Source organism: Anolis sagrei, chromosome 11 (assembly GCF_037176765.1).
Source record: "Anolis sagrei isolate rAnoSag1 chromosome 11, rAnoSag1.mat, whole genome shotgun sequence".
Lineage (NCBI taxonomy): Eukaryota > Metazoa > Chordata > Lepidosauria > Squamata > Dactyloidae > Anolis > Anolis sagrei.
This window is the reverse complement of record NC_090031.1, coordinates 17,064,045-17,085,734: the sequence shown is the minus strand read 5'-3', so window position 1 is coordinate 17,085,734 and position 21,690 is coordinate 17,064,045. Positions and strand designations below refer to the sequence as shown.

The 21,690-nt window shown below is 43.5% G+C and overlaps 1 protein-coding gene across 1 annotated transcript in view; it reads right to left on the bottom strand.

Annotated features, from left to right (window-relative positions):
• Positions 1–21,690, bottom strand: part of LAMC3 (laminin subunit gamma 3) — a 60,684-nt gene that overhangs the window by 29,230 nt on the left and 9,764 nt on the right. Inside the window, exons 3-12 of the mRNA XM_067472239.1 lie at positions 19,833–19,963; positions 12,636–12,802; positions 10,888–11,076; positions 9,595–9,712; positions 7,876–7,974; positions 6,382–6,518; positions 4,237–4,353; positions 3,955–4,144; positions 2,484–2,596; positions 625–843 (exon numbers count right to left, since the gene is read on the bottom strand). Of these exons, the coding sequence (XP_067328340.1) occupies positions 625–843; positions 2,484–2,596; positions 3,955–4,144; positions 4,237–4,353; positions 6,382–6,518; positions 7,876–7,974; positions 9,595–9,712; positions 10,888–11,076; positions 12,636–12,802; positions 19,833–19,963 (1,480 nt within the window). The remainder of the gene's footprint in view (positions 1–624; positions 844–2,483; positions 2,597–3,954; positions 4,145–4,236; positions 4,354–6,381; positions 6,519–7,875; positions 7,975–9,594; positions 9,713–10,887; positions 11,077–12,635; positions 12,803–19,832; positions 19,964–21,690) is intronic.

The window sequence follows — 21,690 nt, the reverse complement described above, 5'->3', positions numbered from 1 at the left end:
AAATCAGAAGGAGGAAGGAAGGAAGGGTATGCAAATATACTAGCCAAATTTACATATCTATCTATCTATCTATCTATCTATCTATCTATCTATTAAAAAACCAGATAAGACCAGAGACATTCATCTCCTGGGCAGGAATGGCAGGTAAACCCCTTTGGCCATTTCCCGAGCCAAGGCAATTCACCAAACCCATGGTTCTTGTATATATATTGTCAAAATGAGCTATTTTGCAGATCAAAGAAGAGGTTCCCTTGCACAAAACCAGCAATGAATTGGAGCCAGACGTGGGAACATCTTGGATCAACTTCAAATGTTTCTCAGCTGTCACAAACCGCATCTATTCAGCATTTTGCTCTGCAGCTTATGAACCATCAAGGGCATCGTGTTGCAATTATTATTATACGGTAGTAAAAAAAGGAGTCAGAGTGGGTGCCATTGGGACAGATGCATGCAATCTGCAGAAATCTCAAGCAAACAGCTCTGTCTGCAGCCTTGGAAGAAAGCAGGACAAGGAAACCAGGACATTTGAAAAGCAGCTGGAAAAATGGGAAAGCAGAGGGTGAAGTTGGACTCTCTTTGCAAAAGTGGCAGGTTCCTGCAAATGGAGCAGAAACGTGGGCTCACCCGAGTCGGGGTCGCAGCGTCCATGTTGGTTGCAGGAACAAGGGACACAGTGGGCGAAGGGGCCACCAAAGGGAACCTCCCGCCTGAAGCCCGGGGCGCAGGCCTCGCAGAACTGGCCCACGAAACCCTTGGGACAGAGGCACTCCTCCACCCAGGAAGCCGGAAGGGAGAGGCCCAGGCGGGCAGAGACCAGGCGGACCTCCGTCAAGGAAATGCGGCCTGGAAAAGAAAAAGGAAGAGATGTCACTATCGGTTGAAGAACGTGCCATAGACTCTTGGAGTTGGAAGGGACCCCCAAAGGCCATCCAGTTCAGCCACAATCAAAAGACACAATCAAAGACACTCTGACAGATGGCCACCCATCCTCTCCCGGGCTGTAGCACAGCTGGTTAATCACCAGAAGCAATAAATCACTGCCAACTGGAAGGTGGCATGTTCGAAGCCCGAGTCAGATTGAGCATCCGACTGTTAAGCCTAGCTTACTGTCCATCTAAGCAGTTCGAAAACAGCTGAGCTGTGAGTAGAGAAATTAGGGAGATATTTTACAGCACCATAAAAATGCTAGTGATCAATGAACAAGGAGGAAATACGATCAAGTCATTCATAGTGGATGAAGCGACAGCACCCCCTGTGGCCGGAATTGAGCATAACCTCCTAGCGCTGAAATTGGAAAAATGCCGAAATACCTCTGTTTGTCTGTCTTGTGTGTCTAAAACAGCATTGAATGTTTGCTGTGTAATGTGTGCGTTGTGATCTGCCCTGAGTCCCCTTTGGGGTGAGAAGGGCGGAATATAAATACTGTAAATAAATAAATAAATTATTATTATTATTATTATTATTATTATTATTATTATTATGAGTTCCTAGAATTGGAAGAGACCCCCCAAAGGCCATCCAGTCCAATCCCATTCTGCCAGGCAGGAAAAGTACAATCAAAACCCTCCCGACAGATGGCCATTCAGCCTCTGCTGATGAATATTATTGTTTTAATAATAATAATAATAATAATAGGACCCTACAGTTGGAAGAGACCTCCAAGGGCCAACCAGTCCAACCCGCTTCTGCCAGGCAGGAAAAGCACAATCAAAGCCCTCCCAACAGATGGCCATTCAGCCTCTGCTGATGAATATTATTGTTTTAATAATAATAATAATAATAATAATAATAATAATAATAGGACCCTACAGTTGGAAGAGACCTCCAAGGGCCAACCAGTCCAACCCCCTTCTGCCAGGCAGGAAAAGCACAATCAAAGCCCTCCCAACAGATGGTCATTCAGCCTCTGCTTATGAATAATAATATTATTATTAATATTATTATTAATAATAATAATAGGATACTAGTGTTGGAAGAGACCTCCAAGGGCCATCTAGTTCAACCCTCTTCTGTAAGGGAGGAAAAGCACAATCAAAGCATCCCTGACAGATGGCCATCCAGCTCTTGCTTAATAATAATAATAATAATAGGATCCTAGAGTTGGAAGAGACCTCCAAGAGTCATGTAGTCTAGCCCCCTCTGCCAGGCAGGAAAAGCACAATCAAAGCACTCCCAAGAGATGGGCCATCCAGCTCCTGCTTAACAACAACAACAACAGCAGAATCCTAGAGTTAGAAAACATATCCAAGGGCCATCTAAGCCAACCTCCTTCAGCCAGGCAGGAAAAGCACAATCAAAGCCCTCCTGACAGATAGCCATTCAGTCTCTGTTTAATAATAATAATAATAATAATAATAATAATAATAATAATAATAGAATCCTAGAGTTGGAAGAGACCTCCAAGGACCATCCAGTCCAACTTCCTTCTGCCATTATGATGGAAAAGCACCATCAAGGCCTCCCCATCTCCAGCAATGACTTACCCGATCCATGCTCGCTTCCAATCTGGATTTGAAGCGCCGTCAGATTGGAGAGCAAGCGCTGGAATTGGAAAGCGGAGAGGGCAGGGTGAAGCTCTACCATCGCCTCATGCAACCTGGAAGAAAGTAATACAAAACTGGGACCAGTAGTACCAAATTAAGCAGAGGCTGAGTGGCCATCTGTTGGGAGTGTTTCGATTGTGCTGCCACCGCGTGGCAGGATAGAGTTGGACTGGATGGCCTTTGGGGTCTGGTGGGCCATCCAGTCCAACCCATTGCCAAGTAGCAGGAAAATCACATTCAAAGCACTCCCAATAGATGGCCATCCAGCCTCTGTTTAAAATCCTCCAAAGAAGGAGCCTCCACCACACTCCGGGGCAGAGAGTTCCACTGCTGAACAGGTCTCACAGTCAGGAAGTTCTTCCCCATGTTCAGGGGGAATCTCCTTTCTTGTAGTTTGAAGGAAAGAGGGAAGGAGAGAAGAGAAGGAAAGGGAATGGAAGGAAAAGGAAAGGAAAAGGAGGTGGGAGGAAGGAAGGAGGAAGAAAAGAAGAAAGTGGAGGAAAGAGGAATGAATAAGAAGAGTGAGGGAAGAGAAGGAAGGAGAGGGGGATGAAGGAAGGAAGAAAAAAGGGAAGAAAAGAGGAAAGGAGGGAATGAATAAGAAAAATGAGGGAAGAGAGAATGAAGGAAAGGGTCAATGAAGTAAGGAAGGAAAAGGAGAACGGAGGGAAGAGGAAAGGGAAGAAGGATGATGAGGGAAAGCAAGAAAGAAGGAAGAGGAAAGGAGGGAATGAGTAAGAAAAGTGAGAGGGGAGAAGGAAGAAAGGGAAAAGAAAGGAAAAGCGGGAAGGAATGAGGGAGGAAGAAAAGAAGGAAAAGGAAGTAGAGAGGGAGGGAGGGAGGGAAGAAAGGAAAGGAAGGAAGGGAAAAGGAAGGAATTAATTTAAAAAGTGAGGGAAGAGAGAAGAAAGGAAAGGGGAATGAAGGAAGGAAGAAAAGAGGAAAGGGAGGGAGGGAGGAAGAAAGGAAAAAAAGGATGAAGAAAAAAGAGGGAAGGAAGGAGGGAGGGAGAAAAGAAGGAGAAAAGGAAGTAAAGAGGGAAGGAAGGAAATAGGAAAGGATGGAAGAAGAAGAAAAGGGAGGAAAGAATGATGTAAGGAAAGAGGTAATGAAGAAAAGAGGGAAGGGAGGGAGGAAGAAAGGGCAAAAGGAAGGGAGGAAAAAGAGGGAGAAAGGGAAGTAAAGAGAGAAGGAAGGAAGGGATGGTATGAATTAAAAATGAGGAAAGGGAGAAGGAAGAAAAGGGGGAAGGGAGGGAGGAAGGAAGGAAGGGAAAAAGGATGGAAGGCAAAAAGAGGGAAGGAAGGAGGGAGGGAGAAAGAAAAGGAATTGAACTGGCCGCTTAGTCTGTTTCTGACGTATGTGTTTGAAACGGATGGCCTTTTTGCCAAGATTTGAAAGGAAGGCTCACCAGAAGGTCTGTTCTTCGCAAAAGGAGCTGTTCCTGAAGGATTTCTGGTGGACCTTCTTCGCGTTGGCCCCATTTCCTTCCAAAACCAGCCGAAAGGAGAGCAAGGGAGACTCATCCATGGCGCCCCGAAAGCAAAAGGACAGGGACAGCGTCTGACCGTAACTGAGCCGACGGTCACCCAGGAATTGCTCTAAAAGAAAAGAGGAAAATGTGAGGTTTGGAAGGAAGGAGACCCCGACTGCTCTGCTTAGGTCGTGCAAAGGCAGAGCTTCAAAGCCTTACCTGGAGCCCAAAACACAAGGGAGCCTTCTCCCTGTTTCCCCAGGAATCTCTCGCCTCCATCACGGTCCAGGAGAACCTCATTCCCTTCTGGCGTTTCCACGCTCCATCCATCCAGGTCTGGGAAAAGAGAATACAGGCCGTCCCCAAGTTACAAACATTCGGCTTACAAACGACTCCTAGTTAAGAATGGGGCTGAAACAACAGGAAGGGAGAGGAATCTTATATTATATATTATTAGTATATTATCACATTATATTATCACATTATATATTATATATTATATATATTATATATTATATTATTAGTATATTATCACATTAGTATATTGTCACATCCCGCCTGGACTACTGCAACGCTCTCTACGTGGGGCTACCCTTGAAGACGGCCCGGAAGCTTCAGCTGGTTCAGCGCGCGGCAGCCATGTTACTAACTGGAGCGGGTGGCAGGGAGCACACAACGCCCCTGTTGTCCCAGCTCCACTGGCTGCCGATTTGCTACCGGACCCAATTCAAGGTGCTGGTTTTGGCCTACAAAGCCCTAAACGGTTCCGGCCCAAAATACCTCTCGGACCGCATCTTGGCCTACGAGCCCACGAGGACCTTGAGATCGTCTGGGGAGGCCCTTCTCTCAATCCCGCCTGCCTCACAGGCACGACTGGCGGGGACGAGAGAGAGGGCCTTCTCAGTGGTGGCCCCCCGGCTGTGGAACACCCTCCCTGCACACATCAGACAGGCGCCCTCCCTCATGTCCTTTCGAAAAAGCCTTAAGACATGGCTCTTCGAGAGGGCATTTAATTAAGTGCTAACATTACGGTAAAGAAGAATTGGAATGGAACAAGGAATATGAGATGGGTTATGATTTCACTACGAGACGAAGCGGATTTTTAGTGTAGTTTGTAAGTGTTGTTAGTCTAGATGTTATTGAAACCGGCTTTTTGTAATTGTCTTTTATGTGTACTGTACACCGCCATGAGTCGCCCTCAGGGGCTGAGAATGGCGGTTAATAAGTGCATCAAATAAATAAATAAATAAATACTAATAATAATATAAATTACTAATAATTATTAATATTACTGATTCATGGATTAATATTAATTAATTATTAATAATTGTTAATAATAATTGTTAATAATAATAATTTTGAGTGACATCATAACTCAAAAACCGCTGGACTAATTGCCACCAAATTTGGCCACAAGACACCTACTAACCCAAGGAGTAACCATCACTCAAAAAATTGATTTTGTTATTTGGGAGTTGTAGTTGCTTGGATTTATAGTACACCTACAATCAAAGAGCATTCCGAACCTCACCAATGATGGAATTGAACCAAACTTGGCACACAGGACTCCCAAGGCCAACAGAAAATGCCAGAAGGGTTGGGTGGGCATTGACCTTGAGTTTTGGAGTTGTAGTTCACCTACACCCAAAGAGCACTGTGGACTCAAACAATGAAGGTCTGGACCAAATTTGGCACGAATACTCCATATGCCCAAATATGAACACAGATGGAGTTTGGAGGAAATAGACCATGACATTTGGGATTTGTAGTTACTGGGATTTATAGTACACCTACAATCAAAGAGCATTCTGAAACCCACCAATGATGGAACTGAACCAAACTTGGCACACAGGACTCCCAAGGCCAACATAAAATGCCAGAAGGTTTGGGTGGGCATTGACCTTGAGTTTTGGAGTTGTAGTTCACCTACACCCAAAGAGCACTGTGGACTCAAACAATGCAGGGTCTGGACCAAATTTGGCACGAATACTCCATATGCCCAAATATGAACACAGATGGAGTTTGGGGAAAATAGACCTTGACATTTGGGAGTTGCAGTTACTAGGATTTATAGTTCACCTACAATCAAAAAGCATTCTGAAATCCACCAACAATAGAATTGGCCCAAACATTCCACACAGAACCACCATGGATCAACAGAAATAATAATAATAATAATAATAATAATAATAATAATAATAATATAATTATAATAATAACAACAGTCCTAGACACTTGGGAAGTGTCTGATGTGTGACTCAGAGTGTCTGCTGTGGACTCATCTTGTTGTGTTTCTAATAATAATAATAATAATAATAATAATAATGCATTAGGGTCAAGGGGAAAATGGAAACCACTTTCTACCTTGATCAAAATGGGAGACGATCTCGTGGACTTCGTACCCAGGAGCCGCTGTGCAGGCCGCCGCGTGGCCATAGCAGAAGCAGCTGGTGCAGCCTGATGGGTTATGGAGTTGCAAATTGAAGCTTCCTGGTTGGCACCTGGGCAAGAAAGGGAAGACTGGGAAAATGGGAAAACAGGGACCCTGATGGTCTCTCAGCCCCTGGCAAAGGCAGCGCAACCTTCCACTGAGCACAACTTGCCAATGACCTTGCTGTTGCTATTACAGTGTTCCCTCACTTTTCGCGGGTGTTCCGTTCCAGGAGCACCCGCGATAAGTGAAAATCCACAAAGTAGGGATGCTATATACAGTAGAACTGCTTCTGCCTTTGCGGCCTTCCCTCCCTCGCTCACCCAGATCCAGGATTCGGCCCAGTGAGTCACTCACTCGCGACTCACCGTGCAGAGTCCTGGTTCTGGGTGAGCGAGGAAGGCAGGGAGGGAAGGCCGTAAAAGCGGAAGCAGCAGTGATGAGGAGATATTGGAAAAATAGATATTTATTGATTTATGCATAAAATTGTAAGTACTTTACAAACACTAAAATGCATAGAAAAATCAGGCTCTCTGTGTATAGAAAGAATGCTGAAGCATACTGCTGTCCAGGCACAGCAAGAGGGAGGGGGCACATTCCAGGAGAGAGAAATAAGCCCGGCTAGCCACGGCCTGGTATATCTAGGCTCTAAGTAAGGAGCGGGTCACGAAGAGTCGGAGACGACTGAACGAATGAACAACAACAAAAGTAAGGAGCACCTCTTGACAGGTCAGAGAGGGCCCCTTTGATGGTTGCTCTTCAGCATGACACAGACATGCCTTTTGCATGTGGAAGGTAGAACTTGATATTCTTATGATGCTAAGATGACGTAGGAATTACATTAATGTATGTAGTAGCATGTTTCTTTGTTTGACCCCGATTGGAGACTATAAAAGGCACAGTCAATGCCTCTATCATTTGCTCTGGTTTGCTTTTGGGTGCTAGTCAACTCCAGGGACCCAGCTGGATAAATAAATCCGTGCTTTTCAGACCTCCAGGAACTCTCTTTGTGTCTCCTTTCCTCAAACCCTTTTCCCTGCCATTTCAGCAGCAGAAGCAGGAGCCTGGAAGAGGTGGCTAGGCTCCTGTTTCTGCCGTTGCTGCCACCCTTTCCTCACTCACTTGCTCACTCACCCTCCCTCCCTTGCTCACTCACCAGGCCAGGTCCCGGAAAACCGCAAAACAGTGAGGCCGTGAAAAGTGAACCGTGAAGCAGCAAGAGGACACTGTATACATTTTCGTCAAATTTTGTGACATAGTGTTACAAACCTATTCCTAGGTAAAACCTCTTTCTTTTTGGCTCCCAACTTCTGCCTAGTCAGCAATGAAGATTTCAGAAAAACTCAGGGATGTATTTGGCCAAATCTTTTGGTAACAAGACCTCCTTAAAGTCCCAGTGAGGATCGTGGGGCAGGTATTTTGCTCACCTGTCGCACAGGTATCCCTCTGCCTTCGCCTTGCAAGGGCAGCGTCCGGTGTTGGGATCACAGGTCCCGTTGCTGCCGGCCGGGTCGCAAGTGCAGGGTCTGCAAACAAGGAATTGTGTCATACTCCAGAGCATGAACACCTCTGACTTTAAACACCACACCAGCTTGGTAAAATCAGCAAGCAGTTTATTGAAGAATATAAGTAGGCAAAGCAGTAAAAATGGTAAAAACAGTACAATCCAAAGATAGTCAATGAGCTTCAAGGCACAAGGTAAAACACAAGATTCAAAGGTGCAAATAGAGTAAAATAATAAATGTAATAACAATAATAAATAGAGTAAAAGAATGCATTTAATCATAATAGTAGTAAAGTAAAATAATAAATGTATTAGTAACAGTAATAATTGAGTAAAATAATAAATGTAATAATAATAATAAATAGAGTAAAATAATAAATGTAATACAATAATATTAAAGTAATATAATGAATGCAATAATAATACATAGAGTAAAATAATAAATGTAATAATAATAATAATAGTGTAAAATAATAAATGTAATAGCAATAATAATAAATAGAGCAAAATAATAAATGTAATATAATAATGAATAGAGTAAAATAATAAATGTAATACAATAATATTAAAGTAATATAATGAATACAATAATAATAAATAGAGTAAAGTACCGTAATAAATGTAATAACAATAATATTAAAGTAATATAATGAATGCAATAATAATACATAGAGTAAAATAATACATGTAATAATAATAATGAATAGAGTAAAATAATAAATGTAATAATAATAATATATTGGGTAAAATAATAAATGTAACAGCAGTAACAATAAATAGAGCAAAATAATAAATGTTATAATAATAAATAGAGTAAAATAATAAATGCAATAATAATAATGAAGTAATATAATGAATGCAATAATACATAGAGTAAAATAATAAATGTAATAATAATAACAGAGGGAAAAATAACAAATGTAACAATAACAATAATAAATAGAGTAAAATAATAAATGAAATAAAATAATAATAATCACAGAGTGGGTCAGTATGGAGATGATTGTATTATGTGAATCTAAATTTGGAGAGGCAATTTAGCATAAGAATTAAGTAAACAGGGTATGCTTAATTGGTCATCTAAGCCCTGTCTCAGGGTACAAAATCCATAGAACAAGGCAGCATGGAAATCCAATACACAGATCAGGAGCCTGGTAAAACTTGGAACATGAAACTAGGAACACTTGGAAACAAGACTGTCATGAAGATTCAGTGTTGACGAGACTGAGCTAACTCATCCCCTTGTATCAATATAAAGTTTTTCCTGACCCCTGAACCGAAAGGAAAGCATTTCTCTTGCCCTTACAAGCAGGTAAGAGTGTCTTATCTCTCTTTTCCTGCAGAGGAATTGACCTTCGTGGTGCCTCATTAAATTCTGCACTTGACAAATCATCCTCAGAATATAGTTGTTTCTCAGAGAAAGACGGATGAGGGCCTCTCCCAGGAATGTGAATCTACAAGAGAAACACTTGCCTGGGCTTAACTCAGGCCCAGGAAAACCCTCATCCCCATTTCCATCATGAACATCTGATACAATCACAGGCTGAACTACAACAAGTTGGAAAAAATAGACAATGATGACCGGTTCATCCAAGGAAGGAAGGGAAGGAGGGGGGCCAGCATCACAAATGGGACTTCACACCTGCACCCGCCTTCTCCAAGGGAATGGAAACCATCACGGCAGCGTTCACACTTCCATCCGGTAACGCCTTCTTTGCACTTGCAGGCCCCAGAACTGTCGCATTGGGGGTTCAAGGAACCTGATGGAACAAGAGTATGCGTTGAGGACAAATAGAGGGACCCAATGGTATATTCTGGTGGAATATATTGCCTCAGAGTCTTGTGAGGCCATCTGTCAGGAGAGCTTTGATGTCTTCCTCTATGGAAAAAGGAAGTTGGACTGGATAACCTTGAGGGTCGCGTCCAGCTCTAGGATTCTATCATCCATCCATCCAATCTCTCTCAATCATATCTATCATATGATGATGGTCATCTGTCGGGAGAGCTTTGAGTATGTCTTCCTCTATGGGAAAAGGTGGTTGGACTGGATGACCTTGAAGGTTGCTTCCAACTCTAGGATTCTATCACTCATCCATCCAATCTCTCTCAGTCATATCAACCATATCCTCTGTCATCTATTGATGATGGCCATCTGTCAGGAGAGCTTTGATGGTGTCTTCCTCTATGGGAAAAGGAGGTTGGACTGGATGACCTTGAGGGTCATATCCAACTCTAGGATTCTATCATCCATCCAACAAATCTCTCTCAATCATATCCATGGTCATCTAATGATGGTGGCCATCTGTCGGGAGAGTTTTGATGATGTCTTCCTCTATGGGAAAAGGAGGTTGGACTCAATGATCTTGAGGGTCACGTCCAACTCTAGGATTCTATCATCCATCCAATCTCTCTCAATCATATATATCATATCTATGGTCCTCTATTGATGATGGCCATCTATCAGGAGAGATTTGATTATGTCTTCCTCTATGGGAAAAGGAGGTTGGACTCACTGATCTTGAGGGTCACTTCCAACTCTAGGATTCTATCATCCATCCATCCAATCTCTCTCAATCATATCTATCATATCCATGATCATATATTGATGATGGCCATCTATCAAGAGAGCTTTGATTATGTCTTCCTCTATGGAAAAAGGAGGTTGGACTCAATGATCTTGAGGGTCACGTCCAACTTTAGGATTCTATCATCCATCCAATCTCTCTCAATCATATCTATCATATCCATGGTCAATGATTGATGATGGCCATCTGTCGGGATGGATCGGGTGGTGCCTTCCTGCCTGGCAAAAGGTGATCAGACTGGGTGGCCCTTTGGGGTCTCTTTCTGTAATTAACCCTCTGCCTTCCCACTCCTCAATCGCTTCTGAAATGTCCCGGTTTCTCTATCGATCTCCCAACGGTGTTTTGCTTACCGGCAGGGTTGCAGTTGCAGGGTTGGCACGCCGCCTGTCCATCCCAGCGATAGTAATTGGGGAGGCAGTGCTCGCAGTGCGGCCCATCCGTGTTGCCCCCACAGTTTCGGCATCGGCCCCCATGCCCCGTGCGGCGGAAGAGCTCCCGGTCAAAGACACACTCCTCGGACCGCCCGGAACAATTGCAGGCTGCAAGGGAAGCAGGGAGAGGCCCGGTTGGGAGGCAGCCCTCTCCGGATGGATCTACTACACTGGGCAAGGGAGGTGTAGTTTCACTAAGGACCCAATGCACTGGGTATCCTGGGACTAGTAGTTTTAATGAGGGATCCAAAGAGGTGTCGTCTCACTAAGGATGCAGTGTGGTGGTATCTTGGGAGATGCAGTTTTTCTAAGAACCCAATATGATGGGATCCTGGGACTTGTAGTTTCATTAAGGACCCAGAGTGATGTGGTCTTGGGAGATATAGTCTCACTGAGGATCCAGTGTGGTGGGATTCTGGGACTTACAGTTTCACTGAGGACCCAATGCAATGGAATCTTGAGACTTGTAGTTTCACTAAGGACCCAATGTGAGGGGATCCTGGAACTTGTAGCTTCAGTAAGGACCCACTGTGATGGCATCCTGGGACTTGTAGTTTCACAAAGGACCCTATCCCAGTTGGATACTGGGACTTGTAGTTTTAATAAGGACCCAATGAAATGGGGATCCTGAGAGGTGTAGTTTGAATAAGGACCCAATGCAATGGGGCTCCTAGGACTTGTAGTGTTAATGAGAGCCCAATGTGATGGGGGTCCTGGGAGATGTAATTTCACTAAGGACCCAATGGAATGGGGATTCTGTGACTTGTAGTTTCGCTAAGGACCCAATGTGATGGGATCCTGGGACTTGTAGTTTCAATAAGGAACCAGTGCAATGGAGATCTTGGGACTTGTAGTGTTAATGGGGGCCCAATGTGATGGGGGTCCTGGGAAATTTAGTTTCACTAAAGAGCTAACAGAAAAGGCTTGTGGGACTTTCAATGAGGTCCCAATGTGATGGGGGTCCTGGGAGATGTAATTTCACTAAGGACCCAATGGAATGGGGATTTTGTGACTTGTAGTTTCACTAAGGACCCAATGTGATGGGATCCTGGGACTTGTAGTTTCAATAAGGAACCAGTGCAATGGGGATCTTGGGACTTATAGTGTTAATGGGGGCCCAATGTGATGGGGGTTTCACTATAGTTTCACTAAAGAGCCAATGGAAAAGGATTGTGGGGCTTTCAATGAGGTCCCAATGTGATGAGGATCCTGGGAGATGTAGTTTCACCAAGGACCCAATGGAATGGGGCTTCTGGAACTTGTAGTTTTAATAAGAACCCAATACACGGGGGTTCTTGGGAAGTGTAGTTTGAATAAGGACCCAATGCAATAGGATCGTGGGACTTATTGTTTTACTGGGGGCCCAATGCAATGGGGATCCTGGGAAGTGTAATAATACTAATACTATATAGTGCAATAATAATAATAATAATAATAATAATAATAATAATAATATATGACTCCTCTCACTTCCTGTTATCTCATCCCTGTTCTTAACTAGGAGTAGTTTGCAAGTCAGATGTCTGTAACTCGGAGATGGCCTGTATAAGAATCAATAACATACGATATGACGCCTTTGCCCATGTTAATAGGTGAGGCATCGGGTTCGGGTTCGGGTTCCACAGCCCAGAACCCGAACCCTGCTCCCTTTGATGAGCCCTACTTACGGAGGCACTCATTGGCCGAGGCGGCGGTGCCACGGGCCCAGGGCCGGTCCTGGTAGAACGGGAGGCACATTTGGCAGTCTGTCCCGGTGGTGTTGTGCTGGCAAAGGCAGGCCAGGCGGCCCTCTTCGTCCGGGATGCATTGGCTGGCATGGCCGTTGCATTTGCACCTAGACAGAAAGAAAGAGAGAGAGAGAAGGGAGACTTCATCTCAGTTGCCGACATTCCTCCATTTGGGTCATTTGGACTGCACTCCCCGCACAAGTTGGCCACTGTGTGGCGTTGGAGGACCTAGAAAATGCCTAGAGAGGACATACCGCATATAGAGGGGACATACTGCATATACTCGAGTATAAGCCGACCCGAATATAAGACGAGGCACCTAAATTGACCACAAAACACTGGGAAAATGTATTGACTCGAGTGTAAGTCGAGCGTGGGAAATGCAGCCGCTACTGGGAAATCTCAAACTAAAAATAGATACCGTTATTTGAGGTTAAATTTTTGAATATTTAAATAAAACTGTAATTTTTGATAAGACTGTCCACCTCTGATTATTCTAACCTTCTTCAATGTCAATGTGTTTATGTATCCTTCCAATAATAATAAAAATAATAAATATAATAACAATAATAACAGAGTAAAATAATGGAAATGTAGTAATAACAGCAAGACTAGAGTAAAATAATACTAGTAATAATAATAGAGAAAAATAATAAATGTAATAATAATAAATAGTGTAAAAAAATAAACATAATAACAATAATAATCATAATAGAGTAAAATAGTACATGTAATATTAATATTAAAGTAAATTAATACATGTATTAATAACAGTAATAATTGAGTACAATAATAAAGGTTTTTTTTTGTCGTGTCAGGAGTGACTTGAGAAACTGCAAGTCGGTTCTGGTGTGAGAGAATTGGCCGTCTGCAAGGACGTTGCCCAGGGGACGGCCGGATGTTTTTGATATTTTATCATCCTTGTGGGAGGTTCTCTCATGTCCCCACATGAGGAGCTGGAGCTGACAGAGGGAGCTCATCCACGCTCTCCCTGGATTCGAACCTGCAACCTGTCAGTCTTCAGTCCTGTCGGCAAAGGGGTTTAACCCACTGCGCCACTGGGGGCTCTAATATTAAAGGTAATAATTAATATAATAATAATAATAAATAAATTATAAAAATTATAATAATAAAGGTAATAATAATACATAAAATAAATGTAATAATAATACTAGAGGAAAAATAATAAATAATACAAAATAATATTAAAGTAAAATAATAAATTTACTAATAATAAATAGAGTAAAATAATAAATGTAATAACAATAATAGATAGGGTAAAATAATAAATATAATAGCAATGATAATGGAGAAAAATAATAAATGTAATGATAATAAATAGAGTAAAATAATAAATGTAATAACAATAATGGAGAAAAATAATAAATGTAATGATAATAAATAGAGTAAAATAATAAATGTAATTATAAGAGTAAAATACTAAATGTAAAATAATAATAAATAAAACAAAATAATATATGTAGTAACAACAATAATATTAAAGTAAAATAATAAATGTAATAATAATAATAATATATAGAGTAAAATATTAAGTGTAATAACAATAATAGCAGAGAAAATAACAAATGTAACAATAACAATAATAAATAGAGTAAAAAATAAATGTAATAATAATAATAATAATAATAATCACAGAGTGGCTCAGCACGGAGATGACTGTATTACGTGAATCTAATTTTGGAGAGGCAATTTAGCATAAGAATTGAGTAAACAGGGTATTTTGGATGGAGATATGCCTTTTTGGCCATCTAAGCCCTGTCTCAGGTTTCCTTTCAATGCGCGGGTGGGCTGTTGTTTGTGCGTCTGCATAAATAAGCAATGACTTATTTTAGGGTCACTCCCGTCCTCTCTTAACCTCCGGGAACAAATAATTTATCTCCTCTGGGGGATAAACGATAGGCAAAGCTAGCGATTGCAAGGCATCTCCCTTCATCTTTGGTCCTTGGCCTTGATTACAAATCCTATGAGGAGATCACTGCCATCGAGGGTGGCCCTTTCAAGGGATAACACGTCCCAGATGTCTGGGACAAGAGCGGAAAATGCACAGAGGGGTCTAGATTTGAGTTGGTTCAAAAGAATCCTAAAAGTCATTGCTTTCCCGGAAAGGACTGAGCAATGCATACTTTCAAAACTGTCAGTTTGCTAGATTACAGCTCCAATCTGTAGATGTTTTTCAGCGGAGGTTGGATGGCCATCTGTCAGGAGGGTTTTGATGGTGTCCTCCTCCCTGGTGGAAATAGGGTTGGCTTGGATGGCCCTTGGGGGGTCTCTTCTGGCTATGTGCAAGATTGGAGGGAGGCTCACACGATCGAGTTCCTTCAAGACAATTCTATCGTTGGTGAGGTTCAGAATTCTCTTTGATTGTAAGTGAACTATAAATCCCTGCAACTACAACTACCAAATGTCAAGGTCTATTTTCCCCAACCTCCACCAGTGTTCACATTTGGGCATATTCAGTATTTGTGCCAAGTTTGAGTCCACAGTGCTCTCTGGATGTAGGAAAACTACAACTCCCAAACTCAATGTCAATGCCCATCAAACCCTCCCAGTATTTTCTGAGGGTCATCAGAGTTCTGTTTGACAAGTTTGGTTCAATTCCATTGTTGGTGGAGTTCAGAGCGCTCTTTGATTGTAGGTGAACTATAAATCCCTGCAACTACAACTACCAAATGTCAAGGTCTATTTCCCCCAACCTCCACCAATGTTCACATTTGGGCATATTCAGTATTTGTGCCAAGTTTGGTGCAGATCCATCATGGTTTGAGTCCACAGTGCTCTCGCATGTAGGAGAACTACAACTCCCAAACTCAAGGTCAGTGCCCACCAAACCCTTCCAGTATTTTCTGAGGGCCATCGGAGTTCTGTGTGACAAGTTTGGTTCAATTCCATCCTTGGTGGAGTTCAGAATGCTCTTTCATTGTAGGTGAACTATAAATCCCAGCAACTATTCTCCCAACTATCAAGGTCTATTTTCCCCAAACTCCACCTGTGTTCACATTTGGGCATATTGAGGATTCATGCCAATTTGGTCCAGATCCATCATGGTTTGAGTCCACAGTGCTCTCGCATGTAGGAGAACTACAACTTCCAAACTCAAGGTCAATGCCCACCAAACCCTCCCAGTATTTTCTGAGCGTCACCGGAGTTCTGTGTGACAAGTTTGGTTCAATTCCATTGTTGGTTGGGTTCAGAGTGCTCTTTGATTGCAGGTGAACTATAAATCCCAGTGACTACAACTCCCAAATGTCAAGGTCTGTTTTCCCCAAACTTTACCAGTGTCCACATTTGGGCATATTCAGTATTTGTGCCAAGTTTGGTCCAGATCCATCATGGTTTGAGTCCACAGTGCTCTCTGGATGTAGGAGAACTACAACTCCCAAACTCAAGGTCAATGCCGACCAAACCCTTCCAGTATTTTCTGAGGGTCATCATTCTGTGTGACAAGTTTGGTTCAATTACATCGTTGGTGGAGTTCAGAACGCTCTTTGATTGTAGGTGAACTATAAATCCCAGCGACTACAACTCCCAAATGTCAAGGTCTATTTTCCCCAAACTCCACCAGTTTTCACATTTGGGTATTTGTGCCAAATTTGGTCCAGTGAATGAAAATACATTCTGGACATCAGATATTTACATGACGAGTCAGAACAGGAGTAAAAAGACAGTTATGGAGGAGCACCAAAATAATGTTATGGTTGGGGGTCAAAACAACAAGAGGGGTATTAAGGGGTTACGGCATTAGGAACGTTGGGAATCACTGAATTAGGGGTAAGGACACATGGCCTTTCCAATGCCATCTCAGGCTTCAGTCTGATGACCGGTGCTTGGACACCATTCCCAACCCAGTGACCATCCATGGTCCAGATGAGCAGCACGTCAACCAGGAAAACCAAAGCAGCAATTGATATTGTGCTGGCACGGCAGCGCCAAAAGATTTGAATTCTTTTTCTTGCACTGCTAGTTTGCATGAATCTATTTAAGCCATGCATTTTGCAATAAGGTAGCTTCCCTCAGGTTGCAGTCGTAGGTCCAGCAACCTGCCAATCATCGTCAGAGTCTTTAGACCCGCCCCTTTTCCCAGGGTTTTGGAGGGAAAGGAGGACCTTTTGTTCAGTCTCACTGTTTGAAGCCTAAAAGCAGGACGTGTGGGATTCTCTTTCCCACCTGCACAAAAACTTCACTTCTCACAGCTCTGCCAGGGGAGTAAAATGATAGTTCCACAGCTTTTGCTGGGGGTTAAAGAAATAGATCCACAGCTCTGCCGGGGAGTAAAGAAATAGTTCCTACAGCCTAAACTAAAGTACACCTTTCAGCTTGACAGATCTACAGGAACCTTGCCTGGTAAGGGACCATTCGGGCCATCCATAAAGCAGCTTGGAGGAACAGTTTTAAAATGATCAAGGGTCTGGAGAACAAGCCCTATGAGAAGCGGCTTAAGGAGCTGGGCATGTTTAGCCTGAAGAAGTGAAGGCTGAGAGGAGATATGATAGCCATTTATAAATATGTGAGAGGAAGCCACAGGGAGGAGGGAGCAAGCTTGTTTTCTGCTTCCTTGGAGACTAGGACGTGGCGCAATGGCTTCAAACTACAAGAGAGGAGATTCCATCTGAACATGAGGAAGAACTTCCTGATTGTGAGAGCCGTTCAGCAGTGGAACTCTCTGCGCCGGAGTGTGGTGGAAGCTTTTAAACAGAGTCTGGATGGCCATCTGTCAGGGGTGATTTGAATGCAATATTCCTGCTTCTTGGCAGGGGGTTGGACTGGATGGCCCATGAGGTCTCTTCCAACTCTATGATTCTATGATTATATGAGTCTATGATTTTACCACCAGCTGCCTGCCCTTGATAGCAGATTGAGGAAGCATTTAATTCATTTGTTTGAAGATTTACACCCAAATAAAGAACTTTGTTGAATTTATCTTGAGCCTCAATAGAACTTTGTGTTGGGAAATCTAAAGGGCCCTTCAGCTGAGGCACCCCGGCGTCCCATTGGGCATACAGAGAGCACGTCCTGTAAACAGGCATTATTTCAGGCCCAGCATGCAACAGCATAGCTATCAGGACCTTCACTGGACATCTTGCCTTCTGTATTAAGGGATCGCAGCGTCAGGAAGGTTGAGAACCTAGGGCTTGAGAGAGCTTTGGACTCCAATGCCCAGCATCCCCAGGCAACATGGGCACTGGAGTCTCTTCCAAACTTTGCAACATCTATATATATAAAATGGGAAAGGGCGTTCAACGGGACCGCAAAACGCGAAAACCCCCTGACGAAAACTCACCAAATTTGCCGTGCACATACCTCAACCCACAAGGTATGCACAACACTCATCAAAATTCCAAACAACATTTCAACAAACTCACAATTACAAAAACCAACTGAGCGTGCGCAGTGCCCAGGGGAGGAAGTACACACGCAATGCACTGTGGGAACTGTAGTTCTAGAACGCAGCCTACCCGCTGACGCTGAAGCCCCAGGCCGCCCCCGCACACCGCCGTCTGGCTCTGTCATCGGTGAGGAAGGGGAAGGAGGGAAGGAAGCGGGAGAGGGAAGGAAGGACGGAAATGAGGGGAAGGGGTGTAAACAGCAAGGAAGGAAGGAAGGAAAGAAGAAAAGTGGGAAGGGGAAGTGAAGGTGTAGGAAGGAAGAAAGGAAAGAAGGAGAAGTTGAGAAGGTATATGAAACAAGAAAGGAAGAAAAGAAAGAAGAAAGGGAGAGAAGGAGGATGGGAAAGAACGGAGAAAGGAAGGAAGGAAGGAAGGAAGAAGAAAGGAGGGAAGGGAAGGTGTATGAAGGAAGTAAGGAAGGAGAAGTTGAGAAGGTATATGAAAGAAGAAAGGAAGGAAAGAAAGAAGAAAGGGAGAGAAGGAGGATGGGAAAGAACGGAGAAAGGAAGGAAGGAAGGAGGGAAGGGAAGGTGTATGAAGGAAGTAAGGAAGGAGAAGTTGAGAAGGTATATGAAAGAAGAAAGGAAGGAAAGAAAGAAGAAAGGGAGAGAAGGAGGATGGGAAAGAACGGAGAAAGGAAGGAAGGAAGGAAGGAAGGAAGAAGAAAGGAGGGAAGGGAAGGAGTATGAAGGAAGGAAGGAAGGAGAAGTTGAGAAGGTATATGAAAGAAGAAAGGAAGGAAAGAAAGAAGAAAGGGAGAGAAGGAGGATGGGAAAGAACGGAGAAAGGAAGAAAGGGAAGGAAGGGAGGGAGGGAAGGAAGGTGTATGAAGGAAGGAAGGAGAAGTTGAGAAGGTATATGAAAGAAGAAAGGTAGGAAAGAAAGAATACACAGAGAGAAGGAGGATGGGAAAGAAGGGAGAAAGGAAGGAAGGAGGAAAGGAAAGAAAGATAGAAAAGAAGAAGAAAGGGAAGGGGAAGGGAAGGTGTCAAAAGGAAGGAAGGAAGGAAGGAAGGGGAATTTGGAAGGGGAAAAGAGGGAAAAAAGCGAAGGAAGAAGAGAAAGGGAGGGAAGAAAAGAAAGAAAGAAAGAAAGAAAGAAAGAAAGAAAGAAAGGGAAGTCTGGAAGTCAAGAGCGAAGGAAGAAAGGAAGGAAAGAGATAGAGAGGGAAGAAAGGAGAGAAAGAGGAAGGAAAATAAAAAGGGAGGGGGAAGGAAAGAGGAAGAGGAGGAAGGAGGAGAGAAGGAAAGGAAAAAGGGAAGGGAGGAAAGACGGAGCAAAGGAAGAAGAGAAAGAAGGAGAGAAAGAGGGAGGGAAGGAAAGAAATAAAGAGAAGGAAGGATGGGAGCAAAAAGCTAAGGAAGGAAGTAAACAGGTAGAGAAGGAAGAAAGGAAAGAAGAAAAGGAAATGAAGGAAGGAGTGAAAGAAGGAGAGAAAGAGGAAGAGAAGGTTGGCCACAGCAACGCATGGCGGGTAAAGCTAGTTGATGATAAAAGCAGGAAATGCTTTCTCTCCCCATAAAGAGTTGATTTGTGTATTCAATCTGCAGGTCTCAACCTCAACATTCCTGACCAGAGAAGCCCTTGAAAAGGCAGCTTCTCGTTCTTTATTTTGGCCGGCGGCTGGACAAAAAAAGAAAGGCCGTTGTCCCGTAGCCATGAGACAAATCAAGGCCATCCCTGATCAAATGGAAGGAGATTGGCTGGGTTCGCATTCGATTCCTCTGCTTACCGTCCTCCGACGGAGAAGTCGGAAATGGCGTAATAGTAGGAGCGCAGCACTTTGGGGTCTTGGAAGATGTCGTCGCCGAAAGTGTTGAGTCGGTCCAAGGAGACGAGCAGGTCGGTGGCTGTCACCCATTCCTGGAAGGAGAGCAATGTTGAATTCACATTAAGTTCTTCATGCCAAGTTCTTGGACTCTTGTCTTTGTTTGATTCATGGATTTAAGTGCCTTTGCTGTGATTTGCCTTTGAAATCAAGTATCTAGTTTCATGGACTTTCTTTGGACTATTTCTCTTTAGTTCCTGTTTCTTCCTAATCATTTGGATTACCTTTTCCTGCAGATTACTTTTTATTGCTTTGGCTTATATTATCCTCACTAAACTGCTTGCTATTTTACCCATCTATATGGTGTTTAAAGTCTGAGGGGATCCTGCTCTGGAGTGCAACAGCAGTTTATGGAAGAATATATGTTGGCAAAGCAAGAAAATTAGCAAAAACAGTAAAGTTCCAAAACATAGAATAGTCCATAAGCTTCAAGGCAAAATAAGATCATTTGGAACAAGAATCCATGAAACAAGGCACAAGAATCCATGAAAAAAGGCAGCATGAAAAGCCCAATATACAAATCAGGAGCTTGGCAAAAACTTGGTACATGAAACTAAGAACACTTGAAAGTAAGACCATCACGAAATTCCAACATTGACCCAACTGAAGCAATTCTTTCCAGATCCCAAAACTGAAAGGAAAGCATTTCTCTTGCCCTTACCACCAGATAAAGGTTTATCTCTCTTTTCCTGTAAATAAACTGATCTTCTTTGCGCCTGAGCACTCTGTCTCTGTTTACAAAAGCCTTGCTTTCGATCTATACCAGGGGTCCCCAAACTACGGCCCGTGGGCCACTTCCGGCCCGCCAAGGGCCCCGATCCGGCCTGCGGAGGAGGAGCGCCCCCCCCCCCAGTGCCCCTCCGTTGGCTGGCTCACGCTGTCCATGGGGCCCGATGGACAGCATGAGCCAGCCAAGGGAGGCTGCTCCGCATGGTCTACTCGCGAGTAAAGCACCTCGTGAAGTGCTTTACTCACAAGTAGGCCGTGCGGGCCTGCTCCTCCCTTGGCAGGCTCACGCTGTCCATTGGGCCTGACGGACAGCGTGAGCCAGCCAAGGGAGGATGCTCCGTGTGGTCTACTCGCGAGTAAAGCACCTCGCAAAGTGCTTTACTCACAAGTAGGCCACGCGGGCCTGTTCCTCCCTTGGCAGGCTCACGCTATCCGTCAGGCCTGATGGACAGCGTGAGCCAGCCAAGGGAGGCTGCCCCGGCGCTACATGCAGTCATGCTGGCCACATGACCTTGGAGGTGTCTATGGACAACGCCGGCTCTTCGACTTAGAAATGCAGATGAGCACCACACCACAGAGTCAGACACGACTGGACTTCATGTCAGAGGAAAACCTTTAACCAGGAAAATTGTGGAAGATCCAGGGTGGGAGAAAGAACTCTTGTCTGTTGGAGGTAGGTATGAATGTTTCAATTGGCCACCTTGATTGCCATTTCATAGCCTGACAGTTTTTAGGGAGAATGCTTTGTTGAGAGGTGATTAGTTGGCCCTGATTGTTTCTTGTCTGGAGTTCCCCTGTGTTTGAGTGTTGTTCTTTATTTACAGTTATAATTTTAGAGTTTTTTAAATACTGGTAGCCAGATTTTTGGTCAGACTAGAAATAGCAAGATTTCCCATTCTCTGCTCCTGGAATTACTGCCTAAAGAGGGCTAGAAAGAACACCCTCTAAGGGCCCTTCCACACAGCAAAATAAGATATATTCAATGTGCAGAGGAATTTTTTAATTGATTTTTTTTAAAAAAAACTATAGTCCA